Source organism: Phyllostomus hastatus, unplaced genomic scaffold (assembly GCF_019186645.2).
Source record: "Phyllostomus hastatus isolate PE091 unplaced genomic scaffold, TTU_PhHast_1.1 phas_contig_86, whole genome shotgun sequence".
Classification (NCBI taxonomy): domain Eukaryota; kingdom Metazoa; phylum Chordata; class Mammalia; order Chiroptera; family Phyllostomidae; genus Phyllostomus; species Phyllostomus hastatus.
In genome coordinates, this window is record NW_025333977.1 from 79,758,663 (window position 1) to 79,779,432 (window position 20,770).

At 36.6% G+C, this 20,770-nt stretch overlaps 1 protein-coding gene and 1 pseudogene across 4 annotated transcripts in view; both read left to right on the top strand.

Moving 5' to 3' along the window:
* CD96 (CD96 molecule) overlaps positions 1-20,248 on the top strand; it is an 85,814-nt gene extending 65,566 nt beyond the window's left edge. For 2 of the 4 annotated variants that reach the window (XM_045851384.1, XM_045851388.1), the window contains 6 exons: positions 2,350-2,415; positions 2,943-3,014; positions 12,903-12,968; positions 13,829-13,918; positions 17,081-17,204; positions 19,227-20,248. In XM_045851384.1, the coding sequence (XP_045707340.1) occupies positions 2,350-2,415; positions 2,943-3,014; positions 12,903-12,968; positions 13,829-13,918; positions 17,081-17,204; positions 19,227-19,335 (527 nt within the window). In that variant the 3' untranslated portion in view covers positions 19,336-20,248. The remainder of the gene's footprint in view (positions 1-2,349; positions 2,416-2,942; positions 3,015-12,902; positions 12,969-13,828; positions 13,919-17,080; positions 17,205-19,226) is intronic. The other 2 variants (XM_045851385.1, XM_045851387.1) reach the window with 2 other exon arrangements.
* Positions 8,812-10,723, top strand: LOC123826909 (annotated as a pseudogene).
* Positions 20,249-20,770: the final 522 nt, after the last annotated feature.

Below are 20,770 nucleotides of genomic sequence, written 5' to 3' on the forward strand. Positions count from 1 at the left end.
CAGTTGAATGTCATTTCTCCCATGGGGCCATTGCCATATAGCTCCTGCTTACTTCTCCACCTACATCTCTTCACTGTGCACAGTGTTCCCAACATTTTTCATTGATTTCAGTTCTCTCCTACCTTTTCTGTTCACACTGCTTAGAACATTCTTCTCCTTGCTTCTCCTCTTTCTTCCCCCAACTCCCAACTTGTCTTACTAATTTCTGTCATCTTTCAGGCCTAGTTGCTATGTCATGTTTTGAGAAAACCTTCCTTGAGCTCCCACTTCTGGGGTAAGTTTCCCATGTCTGGAAGCCCATGGTACACCATATTTTCTCTACCATGGACCGCTCTCGCCACCTCGAACTGCAATCATGGTTTTACTGTTTGCAAAGGGATACAAACTGCAGTGACAACAAAGTCCAAATTTTTATTTTGTTCATTTACACTTGATTTCATAGTGATATAGTTTAGTATAAAGTTAAGGAAAGAGCTCATGAGGGGCCAAGCCAGTGGCTGGGTACCCTGTTCCATAGTCATTCAAGAACCCAGGCTGCTGGCAACTCTGCCACCTTTAAGTTGTGACTTCTAAGTCTCCCTGCATCATAAGATCTTGATGGTACATGAGGAAAGATCATGGAGGATCATATGCAGGAGGTGTTATAGGTCAGGCCTTGAAATGACAGTCATCATTCCCACTCACAGTCCATTGACTAGGACTCAATACATGTCCACACCTAGCCACACAGGAGACCAGGAATTGAACTTCACTTTATCTGTGCCAGAGAGAAGAAGGCTGACTTTGGTGATCAGCCAGTAGCCTGCCACATTGACTTTTATTCTCACTAAACTATGTTCCATGAGGGCAGAGGAATTTTTTTTTTACTTCATCCTGTATGCACTCAATAAGTATTTGTTAGATACATAAATTTGTTTTTATCCTATTTTTAAAATATTTTTCTGCCCATTTTAGTTTCTCATATAACATGATCTGAGCTGAGGCAGCTTCTAACACTTCTCTCCATATGTGATGATATTCATGGAGCTGAGGCATAGTGTGTATACACACACACACACAGAGACATCTTTTCTGTTCATTATTAAGCTGAATTGCAAAAAAAGTGATTGATCATCTCTATATGTGAACTCCTTAATAGATGTATAAACCACAATGCCCATTTCTTTACTTATCACACATATTTTTTTCAGAGATTCGATTACCCGGATTTTCTATTTAAGGCATCCCTTTTCTCAGAATTGAGGTACCTGGGAAGCCAGGATGCTGTTCACTACCATCTAAAGCTTGAGGGTGGATGAAGATGCTGGCTGTCATAATGTAAGGATACTGTTGAGAATTGTGTATACTGTTCAGTATCCTTTTTATAAAGCCTGGGGAGAAATTTACTTTTAATCACAATAAAAGAAATAGCTTTGCTTCTCTTGAAAATTGACTGTTTTTATCTTATGATGTCCATCAATGGCATAATATGTACTTTTTATTTCTTAGCATTGTTACTAGAAAGTTCTGACTAAATGTGGGGCATACACACCTACTAAAAGTACATTTTGTACGTTATCCCACTCAGGTTTCAAGGGAACTAAACATACCTTTCACAACTGTGTTTTCCTTGTCCGTGTTTTTCCTTTCTCTTCACTTATTTTATCCTCCTCCATTGCATATTTATGAAAACCACCTCAAGTATGTATTGGAACAAAAAAGAAATACACATAAATATAATACATTGAAAATTTATCTTCCCAAGAGACATAACATATTTTCAGTGGAGTGTGATTGGGTGTTTTTCTTTTTTAATTTGCTTCATCCTTAGAGATATTTTCAAATGAATATGAACTAGTATTTTATTTTAAGGGAAGAGAGGGAGGAGGAGAATGAAAGGTGATGAATTATAAGGACAGAGATGACTCCAAAAGCTAAGAATTGATGTAAATACAAAACCATATGTGGTATATTAAAATATTATAGACAGTTGTGAAACTCGCTGTAAGATGAATTCCATGGGGGTGAGAACCTTGTATTTAGCATTATTTGCCTGGAGACTAGAGTCTGGCACACCGTAGACACTGTAAGGATGTGTTTAGAAAGTATGAATGTAACGCCTTGGCTTTAGTTGGGAAAACTGGGTTAGTATCAAATAAACGATGTTGAGTATTCTGTATGTGCTCATAAGCATGTACCTTTCAGACTCAATTTCATAACGACTGAGATAAAGCGAGTATCATGTGTGCACTAAGATCCTTTCTGGCTGAAATATCCTATGCTCTGCATGCCACCCTTGTTATAGTAGTGGCAGAGTTAAACATGTGTGCGAATATCTACAACAGTTTGGAAAATTTGTTTCCAAAATAGGATATCCAGCTACATCTTCCAATATCCCCGTAGATGTGAGTGCGACTCCCGACAGCGAGCCTCAAAGTGAGTACAGCAAGGCTTTCCTGAGACAACTCAGAAGAGACAACAGGCTCACAGGTTTTGCTGCAGAGGCACGAACAGTGTTGAGGTTTGGGTGGAAGGTTGTATCCTCACTTGATGTTGATATTTTGGGTTTGAGTTACTTGTAATTTATCATCTGATTACTATATATTGATGTGACAATCACTATAATCTTAAAAATAAGGGTTGGTGATTCATTATTGTACTGTACCTTTTATTTGTCATGAGATTGTAAGGTGATGTTTAAGTACTGTCAAGTAATCTTGACAGTAGGCCCAGTGATCTGAGTTGAACAAGAACAGAAAAAGAGAACAAATCATAAGAAGATGGCATTAAACATAAGCTGAAGAACTTTTGCTCAGTATGCCAGCTAGCATTCCTACATAGAGAAGCATATTTTCAATTTTCACATTTCCCCAAAGTCACATAGATTAAAAATTTATCACATCAAAGCAAAGTTAAATTACAGCTTTATAAAAAGTTTGTATTCTGGAAATTTTGTCTTATAGCTAGCAATTCCCATGTGACTGCCCAAGGCTTCAACTACTCCTGGACCCCCAGTGGAAGAGACATTGAAACCTGTAAGTGTAACTATGAGTCCCTTTTAGTCCCCCCAGCCTCATCATTCACCCAACACATATACTGAGTAATTCCTATGTGTTTTACTCATAATGAAATTAACAAACATTTACAAAGCATCTTCCATGTTCAAAGCACTGATGTTGGAGCTGGGTAGGCATCTGTGAGTAAACAACAGATCTAAGTTCCAGACTCTGGTGGAAGGAAGACAGACAAATGGTGATAAGTGAGATAGAACAAATAAAACACGGAAGGGAGAAAGGGAGAATAAAATGTGAGAGTGGGTTGCTATTTTAAATAAAGTAAGACCTTTCAAGACCTAAATTTTAGGTGACATCTGAGTGAAGATATAAGTAATGGAAGTAAAAATGCAAGCTTCGAGTGTGTCTGGGGAAAGAGCATCCTAGCCGAATATACATGTCACTAAAGAAAATGGAAAATGGAGCCCAGGGTGAGGCACAGAAATGGGCTGTTACTTTTCACCTGGCCAACTAGCAGCTGCAGTGTCTGCTGCTTTAGCAGGTATCAACAGGAAGAGGAAATACGCTGTCTCCTAGTGGTATAAGACAAAGATCAGCTCTGTGGTGACATAGCAAGGGATGTGGCAGAAGCGAAGACCTCGGAGGCCAAACACTATGAATTAAACCACTAGGCCCTTTGCCACAAAGTCTATGTGTATGTTCACTTTGGAAAGCATTTAAGTTGTTTATTTAAAACTTCTTGAAATCTTTAGTACCCACTGGCTCAGTCATCTCTCTGCTGGGAACTCGTCCTTAGGAAATAAATAAAAGAGAAACATGTATAATATTTCTTTTTATAGCACTATTGATTTATTCTTTATCTCTTTTATGGACATCAGGTTCACAGGTTTGGATTAATCACAATTTTTAATGCATGAGACACTTTCATATTTGTGTATAACTCTATAATTTAGTGTATCATATTTCTTTTAATAAATGTTAATGATACACACTGGCCATTGAACAACATGGGTTTGAACTGCACAGACCTACTTATATGTGAAATTTTTTCAATAAATACATATAATATTGTAAATGTATTCTCTTCTTTATGATTTCCTGAAAAACATTTTCTTTTCTCTAGCTTAATTTGTTGTAAGAATACAGTGTGTAATACATATAGCATACAAAATATGCATCAATCAAGTGTATTATTAGTAAGGCTTCTGTCAACAGTAGGCTATTGACAGTTGTCTTGGAGGAGTCGAAAGTTGTATGTGGATTTGCATCTCACAGGGGTCAGGGCCCCTAAACCCAGTGTTGTTCAAACGTCAACTATAATGCACACCTGCGAACTCACTGCTCAGAGAAATACGACTGAGAAGGCATTATAAAAAGAGAGAGCGCAGAAAGAGATTCACAGATAAGTGGAACATAGAGGTATGTCAAGGTAGCACGACATTACTGTGAAGAGAAGAGACTGTTCAGCAAATGGACCTAGAAGCATTGATTATTTATAAGAAAGAAAACATTAAAATGTACTTCTATCATACACGTTACACACAAAAAAATTCATAGACTAAGTTCTTTACATCAACAAAGCATTAACATGTCATAAAATAAAGGTGAGTATTTTCCTAAGCTGTGGGGTAGGGAAGGGCTTAAAGAGGGGTGAGGCACATATGGACATATGTGCCATAACATCAAGCACTAACCATTAAAATAATTAAAAATAGAATTAAATAATTTTTTTAAAAAATTATCAAAATACACCTTATATAATGTAAAATTAATGAAAGCTATAATCTAGGAGAGGATACTTGTCACACCTGTAATTGAAAAAGAATCAAGAATACATACTTCACGAAGGACCTAAACTTTTTATAAGGGCATATAAAGAATGCCTACAAATCAGTAAGAAAAAACAGAAAGCTATAGAAAATGAGCCAACAGGCATATTACAAATCATGAAACAAGTGGCTGGAAAAAGAGATTCTCAGCCTCTCTAGAAATTAGGAAATGCAAATGAAGACTAGAATCAGATAACTATTTTATACCTAATCAATTAGCAACAATTAAGAGGCCTGTAATTACCAAGTGTTGTACGGACTGTAAAGCAATGTAAGGATTTATAGATTGCTGGTGAGAGTAAAAATTGGTATGATCACTTTCCACCACTTTGACATTACATTTTAGAAATGAACATTTTTGTACCCAGCAATCCAACAACTTTTTTCTCCTAGATAGATATCCCACTACACATGCAAAAATACTACTACATCTTCCAGGAGATATGTATACTATTCATAACAGCAAAAATTATGAGTAATATAAATGGTCATAGCCAATAGAATAGATTAACAAATTGTAGCATAGTCATATAATAAAATATCATAGAGCAATAAAAAATGAGTAAATCACAGTCACATACAACAGCATGAATGAATCTTCATAACATTGTGTTGAGTCAAAAAAGTAAGTGCCAGGTGACAGTATATGGAATAATATTTTTAAATAAAATTTGAAAGTAAGTAAAACCAACCACCATGCAATTTAGGCATAATATGTGATAATTTTTTAAAAAAATTATATGTGACTAATAGACACAACATTCAAAACAAGGTTTGCTTTTGAATGGGCATACCAGAGATAGGATGGGGTTAAATAACATTACATAATACAGTCAGTCATAATATGTGACTAAAAACCAAAATATCTGTGTGCATGAGTGAGAGTGATGGGGTGTTTAGGAAGAATTTGTCCAATAATAAGAGAATTTGGAATAGGTGAGACAATAACTCAGTGAAATATTTATGAAGCCCATTAAAACCATAGCCATAATGTACTAAGCCAGCCAGAAGGTCTTATTATGTAGACAAGGCTAGGAGCTGGAAAATATTTACCAATCAGTTATAAATTGAGAATAAAAGTACTAGTTAGGCTGGGGATGAAAGTCTATATTTCATAAATTAACACTTATCTTTATATGGTGTTAACATAAAATTGAGTTGTTTCTAATAAACTATGCTGAAACTCTACCTGCACTAATTTGTCATCCTTTATGCATGATACTGTAACACAAAGAAGTTCCATGAGATATTTGTTTTGTCGGCTTACCTGTATCCCCCATGTCTAAGACAAGGCTTGGCATATTATTAGTACTCAACAAATACTGATGAACAGATAAATTAAATCATACTTGTGGTTATGAGGGGGGAATTATGCAACAGTGGGCAAAAGAGTTTATTGGACAATGTTATAGCAAAAAGCTGAACTATCAACTTAAATTTATGCCCTCATTATATATATATCTATGCATATATATGCATATATATGCATAGATATATATATGCATAGGTATGTATATATGTATATATATAAAATCTCATGCATTTATTCTTATCATAACTGACTGTCTGATGTTTTTCTTTATTTTACTTATTTGATTATCTACTGAAATTATACTAGAATGTCAGATACACAAGAACAGGTTCCTAAAACTTTTTGTGTTTTGTTCACAATGCTTTCCAGATGTCTGTAGCAGTGGTGGGTATACATAGGTGCTCAGCACATATTACTTGAGTGATTGAAAGAATATATGTAACATATGGGCAAGAACAAGAAAGAAAACACAAACACAGTGAAAAGAATGATCTACTTAAGTGGAATATTTGAACTTTTTGTTTATTTTTTTTTATTTAAATTGTTAATACAATACCGTAGGGCCAGGAATTGAAAGGAAATCCTTTTCATTGCATGTATCACGTCAGCATGAAGCGCACAGGCCCCCAGGGTGCTTCCTCCCTCAGAAACTGTAAAACTGAAAGGGTCTGGCTTAAAGTACTTTATAATTTACACAAGTATATTCTTGGTCTTTTTAATAGGTTTCACAATTAAATGAGCTATTGTAATCCTCCTCATCTTATGTCTTTTTCTCAGTTAAAAACTTTATTTATCCTCACACCTTTTTATCATTCTTGCCACAAAAATAGCCTTAGAAATTGTGAAATCTAGAAAGGAACTTTAGAACCCAGCAATTTTTTTCCTGTCAGTGAAAACCTATATTTTTACCTATGCAAAAATAATAAGTTTTTGTTAACTAATTGCCACTTTTTAATCCATAAACTTATAGAAAAATCCCCTGCAGTGAGTAGTTTTATGTGTAGTCGTTGACAAAAATACATTAGGATCCAAAAAGTGAATATTGATCGCTTACTCTCAAACTGTTTTTGAAACATGTTTCTGCTCATTGGATTGTACTGTAATGTGACATCTAGTATTAGAAGATGCATTTGGCAAGACTCAGGACAGGCACTGGTAATGGGATTTTTTTCTCCTGGTATGTTTATTTCAGTAGATTTGTGAAATGTTCAAAGGCAGGCATAGAATGATAATGGATGGATTTCTGGTGAAATAAACCCAGAGCAATGTTTCTAAGGCCCTTGCTATTTGTCAACACGTGCTATGGGATATTTGCTTATACATGCACTACTCATACCTCATATTTATTTGGATGTCACTAGACAGTTCTGAGTTCATTACATTTACACTAAGTTTACAAATATAAGTTTTAATGTATTCTTTGGTTTTCATTTTGTTTATCAACTTGAAGGAATCTAAGCTGGGACTCAAGAATTTTGGAGCCTAGCCCTGGCTGCTGTGGCTCAGTGGAGCGAGTGCCAGCCTGTGAACCAAAGGGTTATGAGTTTGGTTCCCAGTCAGGCTACATCCCTGGGTTGTGGGCCCGGTCCCCAGTATTGGGCACTTAAGAGGCAACCACACACTGATGTTTCTCTCCCTCTCTTTCTTCCTCCCTTCCCCTCTGTCTGAAAATAAATAAATATTATAATATCTCAGACAAAATAGGAATGATTACAATGTAAAGAAAACTTATAGCTGAGTATTATAATGTAAGGAAAAAGTTGGCAAACCAAATTTTTAAGAAATCATAAAGTTAGAATGAAATGAAGATATTTTAGTCAATGGTGAGCAGATTGTTTAAGGAGTGTCTACACAAACCCTGTCTCTTTCTCAGTCAGGGGTCAATGTTTCATATGTGAAAAAATATCAGAGTTCACAGGGATTTTGACAAAACGGTTATGGTACCAAGTTTTGCTTGCTTATTTAGCCAACAACAAAATGCAGTTCATGGTTTCAGCTGATAACCATAACAAGCAGAAAAGTTTGTTGCTGTTTAACCCACCATGCTAAAGGCTAAAAATGTATTTTATAAAGGGATTCTGCCTTGATTATTATCATTAATATAAAAGGGTAGATAATAAATGTATTTCCTAAGCTGGGTTCCATTATGTGAAATGCTAAAATAATAAATTATACATCCATAGGGTCATAAGATAAACAAAGCATGTGGGTGTTATAATTGTTCTACCTTCATTGTGGTCATTGACTAGGGTTCCACTAAATAAATATGTTTCCCAACTGTAAAAATAATACATGCTCATTGTGGAAAATTAGAAAAACAGAGAAAATTAAAACTAACACTTTATATGCAACTGTGTTCCACTTTTTTCCCCTCACACATTGAATATCTTACTCCTTTTCCCAAATGCTATATAATTCTTTATAAACATCATTTACAGAGTTTCATTTTTATGGTAACTGACAATAACAAGCTAAATGAAAAGTGGTACTTAGAAATATATTAGACATATTTAAAATTAAAAATACTATGTCAAGAAAGAAAACTATATGAATAAAAATAAATAGCATATATTTTTAAAAAAGAATATTAGAGTCTAATTTTAGTTCAGCTTCCAAGTTTCCTCAGTCTGCAACACCTGTGAAACAGGGATTAGTATCCCTGAGTCTAATCAACTCAATGCCCAAAATTGATAAGGTTAGTAATGTCCAAGTACACATTCTCATCCTGACACTCAGGTGATCAGGCCATGGAGCAGAAAATTGAAGCTTAATTTCTCTTCTCTTTTTGGTTTTTCCTGTCATGTGTCTGGTCCACTGGAGATAAAAGCCACATTTAAATCAGCCAGTCTGTCTAAGTTATACAAGCAGAAAAATGATATGACCCTCCATGAGCCCCTATGCCCCCAGCTTGCCCCATTACTAAAATCAACAATCTCACTATCAATACACACCTGGGCCTCAGAGTAATTCTTATTGACCTCACCTTCCTTACCTTCAAAATTTATGTATTCTTCTTAAATCTTAAAGATGCATCACTTATCCTGTCCATGGTTTTGTCTGGTTCTTCTCAGGCTTTGGTAGCTGTGGCTGATAATTCCATAACAACTGTTTTGACTTTCCATTGGCAAAGGGTGATGGAGAGGCTAGAGCTGAGGGTGTGAGGGGACGGTCAGGGACATGGTAGTGAGAGAGCCTATAGCAATCCTGAGTCCTGTTCGTATTTCAGTGTCCACAATAATCTTCAGTCCCTCTGTTCCCTGCTGGCTGGGATGGTGATTCTCTAAAATCACCACTCTCACCCTCAAATTCTAAAATCTTATGCATCGCAGATCACATCTCACTCCATTTTCCTCTTTTCTAAATGCCATTCTCCCACTCTGTCATCTAGTTTATGATTATGTCAGTTTCAAATTAAAGATGTATTTCTCTGATTTAAAATTCTATTGTTTGTTAAACTACCAGTTTCTGGGGCTCCTCCACAGCCAACACACAAACTTCACACATTGAAAACTCATGAATGTCATCTTTTTTTTCTGTGGTCAGGAAGAGTATGGGGTCTCATATTTGCACTAGGAAATCAGAGCAAAAGTAGACACTGTCGTTAATGCCAATATGTATGTTCTGGTGGAAGAGGTGATACTGGCTGAGTACACATTCACCCTAAAGTGGGAGATGGGGCAGAAGACCAAGGTTATTGAAGAATTGTTCATCTCTTCATCTCTGGCTATTGCTTGCCACCTATGCCATAGTTCTGGGACAAATTTAAGGACAAAAGAACTCAGAGCGACTTTAGGAAGACTGGATAACCAAGAAAAAATCTGGACATGTAAAATGATTCCAGAATTTCAGAGAAGTCCATTTTACCACAAGAAGCCTACAAGAGTAAAAAATGTTATCTGTGGTTTCCTCGAAAGAAGTGCTGCCAAACTTCAGACCATCCAGACTTTGCGATGACACCAAGAAGGTTTTCCTACAAAAGGGAAAGGTGCCTAACATATTGCAATATTATTGACAACTATAAACTGGTTACAGACAGATATCTACAAAAGCTATTGCAACTAAGTGAAAAATACTACACTGAGAAGTACACTTTTATGGTAGCATGGTATCACATAGTTTTCTTGTTGAACAAGCTTTATCAAGAGTAAAACTCAAATAAATTGTGGAAGAAACCAAGGGTTTGCTGAAGGGAGGGAATAAAATTTTATTTGAGAAACACCATCAACACAGTATCCCTGTGTTCATGTTTTTAACTGATAATGGTGATGTGCTGAAGGAGGTTATCCATCACGCTGGTGTTTACCATCCAAATGTCAGAGTAACGTTCATTTGTGGATTTTGACGAAAATGGGTGCTCAAAAGGTTTTAAAGAGATTTAACTTTTGTATTTGACAAACATGATGATGACTTGAAGGATATAGAATATTTCAGTCAATTAAAAGACAATAGCAACACAATTCTGTTGAGACTCTCAAGGAGTCTTAAAAATGGCAGATGGAGTAGTCAATGTGGAACACATTCTAAATATTGGATATCTAAATGATAGAGTGCCAAGGCTTTTAGAAAAGTACTGCACTGGTGAAAGATGAATCACTGGAGAAAGCTAACTGTCTTACTGAGGATGCTATAAACAAGCATTATTTAGGAAGACCTCTCTCTTATGGGAGCAATTAATACAAGAATTGTTCATCTCTTTGTCTTCCTGAAAGACTTTTATTTCTTGCTCTTGAAGTTTTTCCTTTTCATTACTTAAGCATTTTCAGACATATTGGTTGAATCAGTCAACTGGAAGTTCCTTTTTCTTCACCTCTCAGTACACTCCCTGCTTCATTTTTTAAACAAAGTTAAAAAAATCTTAAAGCCAAAATTAAAATAACTCCCTACTTTTCCAAAGTGGGGTTTGTTGTTAATTCTATCACACATTTTCTAGATGTCTTTTTACACTTGAAAAATTCCTAGAAGTCTAAAAGGAAGCTTTATGAAATGGTCAAATAATTTGCATGATTTTAAGTATTGCCATTGTTGTAATTTGAATAAATCATGCTGATGATATCACCAGCCCCTGAAATTGTGTTATGCTTGGTTATTACAATTAGAGAGCATCAATATGGACCAGAAAAAAAAACAGCACTCTATATATGGCAAAAACAAAACAAAACAAAACAAACAAAAAAATTTGGTGTCCACATGTACCTGATTGTTACAAAATGGTCTCTATTTAGCTGCTAATAATAAACATGAAGTGGTAAATCTTTTTTTTTAAATACCTGTTTTTCTCAAAGGGATAGCGCTTAATCAACTATTTATATATTAGCATAAGTTAATTTGTCATATACTTTGTCATATACTTTCTTATAAGCTGAATTTGAAGAGATCAGATATAAAGTCATCAAGCTCTAAAAGTAGAAAGTAAAACACACAATATTGGGGGGGAAAGAAAAACTGAACAAACTATTTTATCAAAACTGTCCTAAGTCCAGGCCTGGTCCCCATTTCTTTTTATAGTTGTTCTTTGTGAGTCAAGTTCCTGGCTTAATGGCTTAACCATTAAAAATGGCCATTAAAAATAGTCAGTCCATTGTCTGTAGACCTTTGTGTTCTATCTGGGAGAGAAAAAGAGTCAAGATCATAGGTGTGGGTCAGAGAATTATATTAAATATAAGACCATCTCTCTGGCCTAGTCAAACTCAAAAGCTGTGTATAAAACCACCCTGACCTGTAGGGTGACTGCATATAGAAGATACTGTGACAGATTGTCTGGTGAGTCATCCCTAGAAAGCACTGACTTATATCTCTTCCGAAGAATCTGATAACATATCTTTGTCTACAGCTGCAAATGCTACTGATGCTCACAGAGAAACCAAGAGAAGAGAGGCTAAGGAGTTTTTCAATGTTTGTTTTGTTTTGGTTTGGTTTGGTTTTGCTCATTTGTTTTGGTCTGGACACACAACAAAACACTTAACTTCTAAAATCACGTATGCTAATGTGTTGAATACATGAGCATACTACTCATGCTCCACTGTAGTTATTTTACTTTACATCTATTTCATTATTGGCCTGTTATCAAATGCAGGTATGTGAAGTTTGCCAAGAGGTGCATTTTTCTTGCCAGAGATGGGGAACTAAACAAAATGAGTTGATGGATCTATTTCAAAAGCCATATGTGCTGTCTGAGTCTGCTGCCACCACTCAAGGGGGAGATTTGGCTCCGAAAGCATCAAAAGGACACGCCTAGCAGCTAACAGGCCTGTGGCTGCAGGGTTCTGATAGTTCACTGTTGACACAGTTCAGTCACACAGTCGAACAAGAATGTCAGTTTACCCACAAACAGTTTTTTTCCCTCATGTGCTCTACCAAGGTCTTCCCAGTCCAACTGGCACCTTTCCTGGACTAAAGTCCACCATAACACACCTGGGCTTTCATTCTTTCCTATTCCTTTAGCTCGTCTATGGATGGACATAAAAACAACCACAACAAACTCGCTGTGGCCGGAAGAATGTTTCCTAGTGTTTTCCTTTCATTCCTTCTTCCTTCTCCTAAGTGGCTAAAATCCAAGCCTTCCCTATCAGAGACATCAGGACCACAAGTGTTCCCTCAACTCTCACTTTATTTTGGGACATTCCAATGTGTACTGCAGAATAGTTCGATGATATCACTGTAAATGTGAATTAATGTACCATTTTCATAATCATGAGATTTAATTAAAGGTCAAGAAGAGAAAATAACTACTCTTATACAGATAATTCTTCCAATATATTCCTCCTTTAGCAACTTCATGGATGCCCAGTGAAACATACAGATCATTCCCCTCAGACACAGGCTCGACTCCTCATGGTGAGTACTCAGGGAGGATTTGGGGTCAAGGAAGGCAGTGGTCTTCTTCTTCTGGGCAGAGAGTGAAAAATAAGGACTGATAAGAACCCAGTCTCAGCTAGGTATTTGGAAGCGCATCTTGATAATGAAAATGACAGTGATTGTGACAATCATAATGAATGCAATTAAAATTCTTCCCAGGCACTGAAAAAACATAGTCAGAGACCAAGTCTTAGATTTTGTTTCTCTGTTTTATTTTGAAATGAAATATACATAATAACTTCTTGAACCAATTAAATCCATTAAAAATTAATTTTTAAAAAATTTTCCATTGGAAAGTGGAATTATCTGTCAGTATGGATTTGTCCATCTGAATGTTGCAAAAGAATTTTTAAAATTTATTTTCATTGTATTTTTTTCATTACCACTTATCCTCCTTTTACCCTTTCCCACTTCCACCCATCCCTCTCCTCTCTGCAATCACCACACTGTTGTCCATGTCCACAAGTGCTTTTTCCTTCTTGTTACTGACCTTTTCAAACAGGTTAGAGTAGGGAGAATCAGTATTTTGTCCTCTTTGATATCCAGAGAGAAAGATGAGGAATAGCCCTCATCTTTCTATGATCCCAACTTATGATATTTTTCCCATAAGCACTGAAAGTTCTCATGGTGACTTTTCAGCAGATATTGGTTTGTTTGTGTGCTGTATAGCTTCTCTTTTTTCCTTTAAACCAATAGGAACTTTCACTACTTTATGGCATTAGATTCTAGAACCCTAGCCTTGCTGTAAATTGTCCTTAGTGAACTCTACACATAAAATTTTCAGAGCATTTAAGCCATTCAGTTTGAGCCCTTTCAGATAATCCCCTTTGTTTCCCTAGGAGATGACACCACCACCACAAGCAAAGCATTTTCAGAAGTTCCTACAACTGCCAATAGATCTACTAAAATTAATTATATCCATATCACTGGTAAGTCATTTACCATTTATTGTTTGGATGTGTTTTATTCACTCAACACATATTTGTTGAGTATCTACCATTTGCCAGATGCTGTGGCAACTGTTGGATATGCAATGAAAACACTGACCGCTGGAAAATTAATATTTTTAGAGATGATATATAGTAAATAAGTAATCATACAATAAAATTTATTTGTGACTTGCTATGATGTAGCACAAGGTATTGTCAGAGTCTAATGGAAAGATCTGATTTTAATTGGAGAACAGGAAAGGACTCACTGAGAATATATTTAAATTAAAATCTGAAAAATGAACAAGAATTAGCCAGGTGAAAAGTAGTGAGAAACATTGTCAGTCTTGTGAAAATATAGTCTGAGTCATAAAAAGAGGTAGTTGAGAAAAAGAGAATTCCTACATTCACCTAATACAATTTTGTCAATGCTAAATATAATCCTTTATTTTACATAACAGGACAAGGGATTCAATAAAGTTAGAACTGCCCCTGCCCAATGCAGGTCTTGATTGTAAATTCAGCGGTATAATCACCTTTTTCACTTCAGGGGGTATTCACTTAACTGGTGAACTCTTCGCCTGGGTACTCAGCTCATTTCATATGGAAAGTCATGCAATCCTCAGATCATTAGAGCATCATCCTTCATACAACATGGCAACAGAGTTGCAAACCGAGGGCCTACCGATTCCTTTAAGACGTTGTCTTCAGGAGCTGCCTGCTTTAGAGATGGAGCGGGACTGGAGCTCTGCTTCTGCCCTGAGACATTCCTGAAGTCAGTGGTCTCATTTTCTATATTTGTTTTGAAGAAAATTTGTAAACACTGACGTTTACAAATCAGTGTAAACACTGATTTAAAACCTTTTGTACTTTAATTTTTCTGAAATGTGGGGGGTAAAATGTTACATCCCACCATAATACTAGTGTAGGGCCTAGTCAATATTGATTCCACTAAAACAGAACTTCATGTAGTCCTGAGTCCTGAGGCCTGAGTCTGCACAATTGTTTCCTTTGTGATCACAAAAGTCTGGTGGTTTGAATTACTCTGAACTCTCTCTAGCCATCTGTCCATACGTAGTGCCACGTGGTTTTGTAGGATTACATGTGCTTCCATCAGTGCCTGTTTCAACAGGGCTGGGGTAGGGCGAGCATCAAGAAAACCTTGAACCCCTGGATGTCTGTTGTAAAAAGAAAAGTCTCCTACACTGATAAGCAGTGTTAACATGGCAACATCATGTGACTGCAGTCCAAACTATGTAAAACAAAGAGAAGACTTGGTACCTAATATTTTTAAATCTGTTTTTTTTTGCCTGTCTTTTTTTTGTTTTGTTTTGTTTTGAGATTTTGTTGGGTGAAAAGCAGTATAATAAATCTAGGCAATAAAAGAAATTAAAAACCTAGTCTCCACCTACAAGCAGTTCATACTCTAAATAATAAAAGAAAATCAATCCAGATAATTCTGATATAATATGCACTATTTCCCCAAATGATCTGTGCAAGCTAACGAGCTAGAGATGTATCTGTAGTGTATAAAGAATTTCGCTGGAGTGCTGTTAGAAATAACAGAAGCCTGGAAACAATTCAACCATCTAACATTAAGAGACCAATTAAACAAGCTACGGTAGAGACATACATTGGGGAACTAGCCAGGATTTTAATTGAATGTGGTAAATTTCTACGTACTTTTTTGGAAACTATTCCAATAATGTTTTTTTAAAGAAAAAAAAAGCCAGGGGACAGACAGAATAGTATGTCTAGTATGCCCCCATTTCTAATATACATGTTTATGTATGCATAGAAAATTTCTGGCAGGATATGTAATTAACTATTGAATGTTATTGCCTTAGTGCGGGTTACTGGCACCTGAAGTATTAAGAGCAATTCCTTTTCTTTTTTTTAAAGATTTGTATTTATTTATTTTCAGAGAAAGGGAGGGAGAAAAACATCAATGTGTGGTTGCCTCTTGTGCACCCCCCCACTGGGGACCTAGCCCACAACCCAGGCATGTGCCCTGACTGGGAATCGAACTGGTGAGCCCTTGGTTATAGGCCAGTGCTCAGTCCACTGAGCCACGCCAGCCATGGAAGAACATTTCCTTTTCATTGTAATTTTATATTTGTGTCCTTTTTGAATTTTTAACATGATCATAATATACTTTTCAAAAAGGAAATGCTTTTACTTACTGCTAGGTAGAACCAGGCACCCGCATTTACTAAAAAGTAAAAGCATCCAGAGTATGATATTTATTTTCCTGCTGGTCTAAAATCCACAATATTTGAAAGTGTTTGATTCATGCAGTTTGACTTAGTGTTCACATGTTAAAAATTTAATAAATTAGTTGAGTATGGGCATACTCAGCATGGATAAGAAAAATCAGCCCATTGGCTCTTCACAAATATAATTTTAGCCAGTCTCTTACTTTCAACTTTCTCCCTTTTCAGACCATAGAAACAGCAAAAACAATTGGTTTCCATCCTACCCCTTTTGCCCCTTCTCCCCTTTCTATTCCTGAAATGAATATGGGGAAAAAGAGGGAAGTTGACAGAAAAGGATAAGAAAATCTCTACCCTGGATATGATGCCTTGAGTGACAAATGAGAAGTCTGGAAACATAGTCTTTCCAGCCCTGTTACTCCATAGGGATTGGCCAGGCCTCTGCAACTTTGGCTCTTCAGGGCTTTGGAATGTTATACTGCTTTTTTCTCCTCCTGTCACACATGTTTCCATAAGGCATATAATGAGTCCTTCGAGAATAAGAAAATCCAATGCTAAACCATTGTTTTACAAGTAAAGTTTTCTTCACTGCAGTAAATTTGGAAAACAAATTTATAGATTATTATTTTCATTTATTCATTCCTGCAAATAACATTTCATTGGGTACTATATGTCAGGAATTGTCTGGGGCCTTGGGAAAATGAAGGAAAATATCAGTTGTAGAACATTCGAACAAGAAAGACATTCATGTAAAAATGTAATAGTGTAAATGCTGGACCAGAAATTACAACAAGGCATAGATATGATCCCAAAACACAACTGTGGTCAAGGACTATTCCATGGCCCTTGCATAAAATACTTGTCAGGTAGGAGAAATAGTTCAATTAGTTCTGGTTTCCAGTGGCCCAAGTTTGGCATTAATATTCCTCTCTCTTTATGCCCTTCTCAGGTGTTGTGGCTAATAAGCCCAAAGATGGAATGTCCTGGCCAGTGATTGTAGCGGCTTTGCTCTTTTTCTGCCTGGTACCATTTGGTCTGGGAATGAGGAAATGGTGTCAGTACCAACAGGAAATGTGAGTATGATGCTAAGACATGCAGAAACAGATACTTTTTCAATGTGCACTGTTCACTCAGTACTGCAAATATCATTCCTACATTGATGAATCCCTCTCATATTTAACTCTGGAAATAAATCTCAAAGAGGTCAGACAGCTTTCCCAGCAGTCCGACACAGCAGTCCCACACAGCTGGGACTAGATACACAACTTCTGACTTGGTATCCCCTCTGCCCACTCTGGCTGGAACACGACACTCAGCAGATGGAACAAGTCACTGGGCAGGAAACAAAAACTGAGCCTCACCTTACCTCAAAATTGAAAATGATTTTTCTTTTAATCTTCATTATTTTTTCATTTTCATGCATCTCTGAACTGCCTAGGCCTAGCCAGGCCTAGATGCTCAAGTGTGAAATTGAGTGAGAAAGGTAATTTAAAGAAATTTCCAGCTACTTTTCAGCAGAAAGTTTTTACTGCCCTTGTCCTTTTTCCCCAATGGGAACAGAAAATAAGCAGTTGGTTTCCCCTTCTTTGTCTTATTGAAACATTTTCCAGAACTATTCTCCCTCCCATCAACAATCTGAAATGAAATGTTAGGTCACGCCTCACTTTTCTGACTTGGTTATTTTGGATCAGCCCAGATTAGGCCATGATTAGAGGGGACCCTCATAATACATAGGGCTGATCTTCCACGTATCTTATGACTACTGCTGAAGGCAACATAGACCATTGCGCACTACCTTCCCCTATTTGTCTGAGAGTATCCTTGAAGACTATAATCATGTACAGAGAGGGCTTCATGGTAAATAAAGGACTAAACCAGTGGTCAGAGATTGTGGATTCTTATCCAAGTAGTCTACTTTGGCCACCATATGATTTTGAGAAGTTCATAATTTACCTGAAAAAAATGGAAGTGCAAATTTCTTTTTCAAATGGAAGTAGAATATTATCTACTTTTTGATAAATACTATCTCCACTAAAGCATCAGAAAACCAGGTAATAGTCATTGGGAATTTATATATTAGAATGAGAAAATGGGAGTCTGATAATCTGAAATGATTTTTTGTGGTTATTGTGTAGTCAAATGTCTGTATTATATAGAGATGAGAAACAATTTCTTGATAAATGTATGTGAGAGAGAGACCTGGAGAAGGTAAGGTGCTATGGATTGATACACAAGAGGGGGAGGTGTTTGAATCATGGACACAAATCTGCTCACAGATACATTTCTGTTTTCTAATATCAAGAGGACTGGAGCATTTGTGTATCTGAATCCCACACTCGCCTGTATACTTGAGGCATTTCAGACAAGAGATGAGTTATGTACCAATGAACAGTACTTTATGCAAAGATGGTATTAAGAGTATTCACTGGCCTAAAGAGAAGGGGTTCTGGCATTATCTATCCAGCACCAACCAACTCAGGGATTCAGAAGAGCTTTACTTCTCACCTCAAGCAGATCCCCACAGCACACAATGAGTGGGTGGGTGAAGTCTGGGGGTATGGTTGGCAAAGGAATTATTTGAAAAGTTTCCATCTTTGGCCCCAGAATTTTAAAATTTTGTCTGGAGGAATGTTTAAACCCACATAAGAGAAACACTTCTACTAAGAAGCAGTTGCCATGGAGAGTACAGGTTTTGGTTAAAAGACTTGAATTGTTGTCTGGTTCTGTAGAGCAAGTTGCTTAAAACCTTTATGCCTCATTTTGTGGAATAGTGACAGTAATATTCAATCTCTAGATACAAATTAAGTAATGTTATGATAAAAATGCTTTGAAAACTATAAAATTACCATATAATATTAATTAAAGATATTATCATGATAAAACTACCAAGCAGAAGGTTATACCAAGAAAATTCTGAGAGCTAGTGAGGCATGTCTCTTCTTCTTTCTGTTTCCTACTCTAAAAGAATATATATACCATATGTAATATTATGATTATCATATATGTGATATATATGATAAATATATATGTAAATATATCACCCCCTCACATTCTTTCACATTCTTAGTATTGAATGAACAATGTTTTCTTCCTAGCATGGAAAGACCCCCACCTTTCAAGCCACCACCACCTCCCATCAAGTACACTTGCATTCAAGAGTCCATTGGAAGTGATCTGCCCTGTCACGAGATGGAAACACTCTAGTTCTTTGAGACTTTGCCATACAATGAAACTCTGCTAGAATCCTATTGAGGTCAATCTTTTGCTTTATTAAATATTCACCCCTAACCAAGCCTCTACTGCAGCTGAAATGGATGTCAGAAGAGAATGACCTGTTTTCCCAGTAACTCATCCCCTTTCAGCTGTGTATGCCTTTAAAGAAGAGTGAGAGGGTATGTTTGCTGACACCCAATGCAGTCTTTAGGAATGTTCTTGCTTATGTAAGAAGTGCAAATTAGGCGGCTGCCATTAAAAATACTTGCAGTGTTTTTATTCTTTGTTTTAATTATCTGATTGCAGTGACAACAATGGTTTCAAGCATATGTTCGTACCAGACCTTTTTCTCTATGGGCATCTGCCAACTTTCTAAACTATTTGCCAAAAACATGATAATCTCTGAGGTTTGTCGCATTCCCTAAGAACATAAAGTTCTAGCAAGAGCTCCAAAGAATGGGAAAGTGCAATTTGTCTTTATATTGAAATTCTGCTGTTTATTTTCTTTCACTGGAGGAAAGCAGAATATTCTTTGCAAGAACCCTGGTTCCAATCCTCATTTACCTTTTCTCCCATTATGTTCAGCCCAGGATCCTGCCCCATGGGATGTGGAAGGACCAATGAGATAACTAGCAACAGCCAAGTAGCCTAGTAGATACAACCTTTAATTGGCTCTAAAATTACATGAGCTAAGAGTGATCTCATTCTCAGTTTTACCTCTGCATGTGTGTGTGCATGTGCATGTGTGTGTGTCAAACCATTGGGAAACTGTTATACAAGTAAACAGACAGCCTAATGCTAATCTAACTCACTTAATTCCCATTATTCTCTTTTTCACTGGAGACTTTTCTGTTTATTCAATGTGCCTGTTCTGATATGTCTTGGAACAAATAAAGAGCCTCAAATCAGACTAGCATTGATGAGTTAACCCTGCTTCTACCAATCTTTTATAAAACATTTCAAACAGAACACAGAAGTGGTAAAGAAAGAAACCTCATCAGCCTGACCAGCTCTGGATTCAGCAACAGTTTGTGAGTGAATAAATTACTGATACCCCTTGTTCCTCTAAACCTTGCCACACACCCCTGCTCCCAGAGGGAAGAACAGAGGTTGCTGATAACAAATTCTGTATGAACTTTAGTCTCAAGAGGAACCTTTACTTCATTTTCAGTGTATTTATGCCTGAGTGCACATGAGAACAACATGGAGAACTTTTTTGATGTCATGTCTGTCCCTCCTGATCAACTTAATCAGAATATCCATCAAGTTAGGCCCAGACATACGCATTCTCAGATGAGTCAAAGTTGAAAGCAGCTGAATGAGAGGAAGTCCCTTCTCACTGATTAAAATCTTGGTTAAGTGCTTAACTCTTGTGGTGGCCAGCCTCCAAGATGTTCACTATGATTCTTGCTTTTTATGTAGTCCC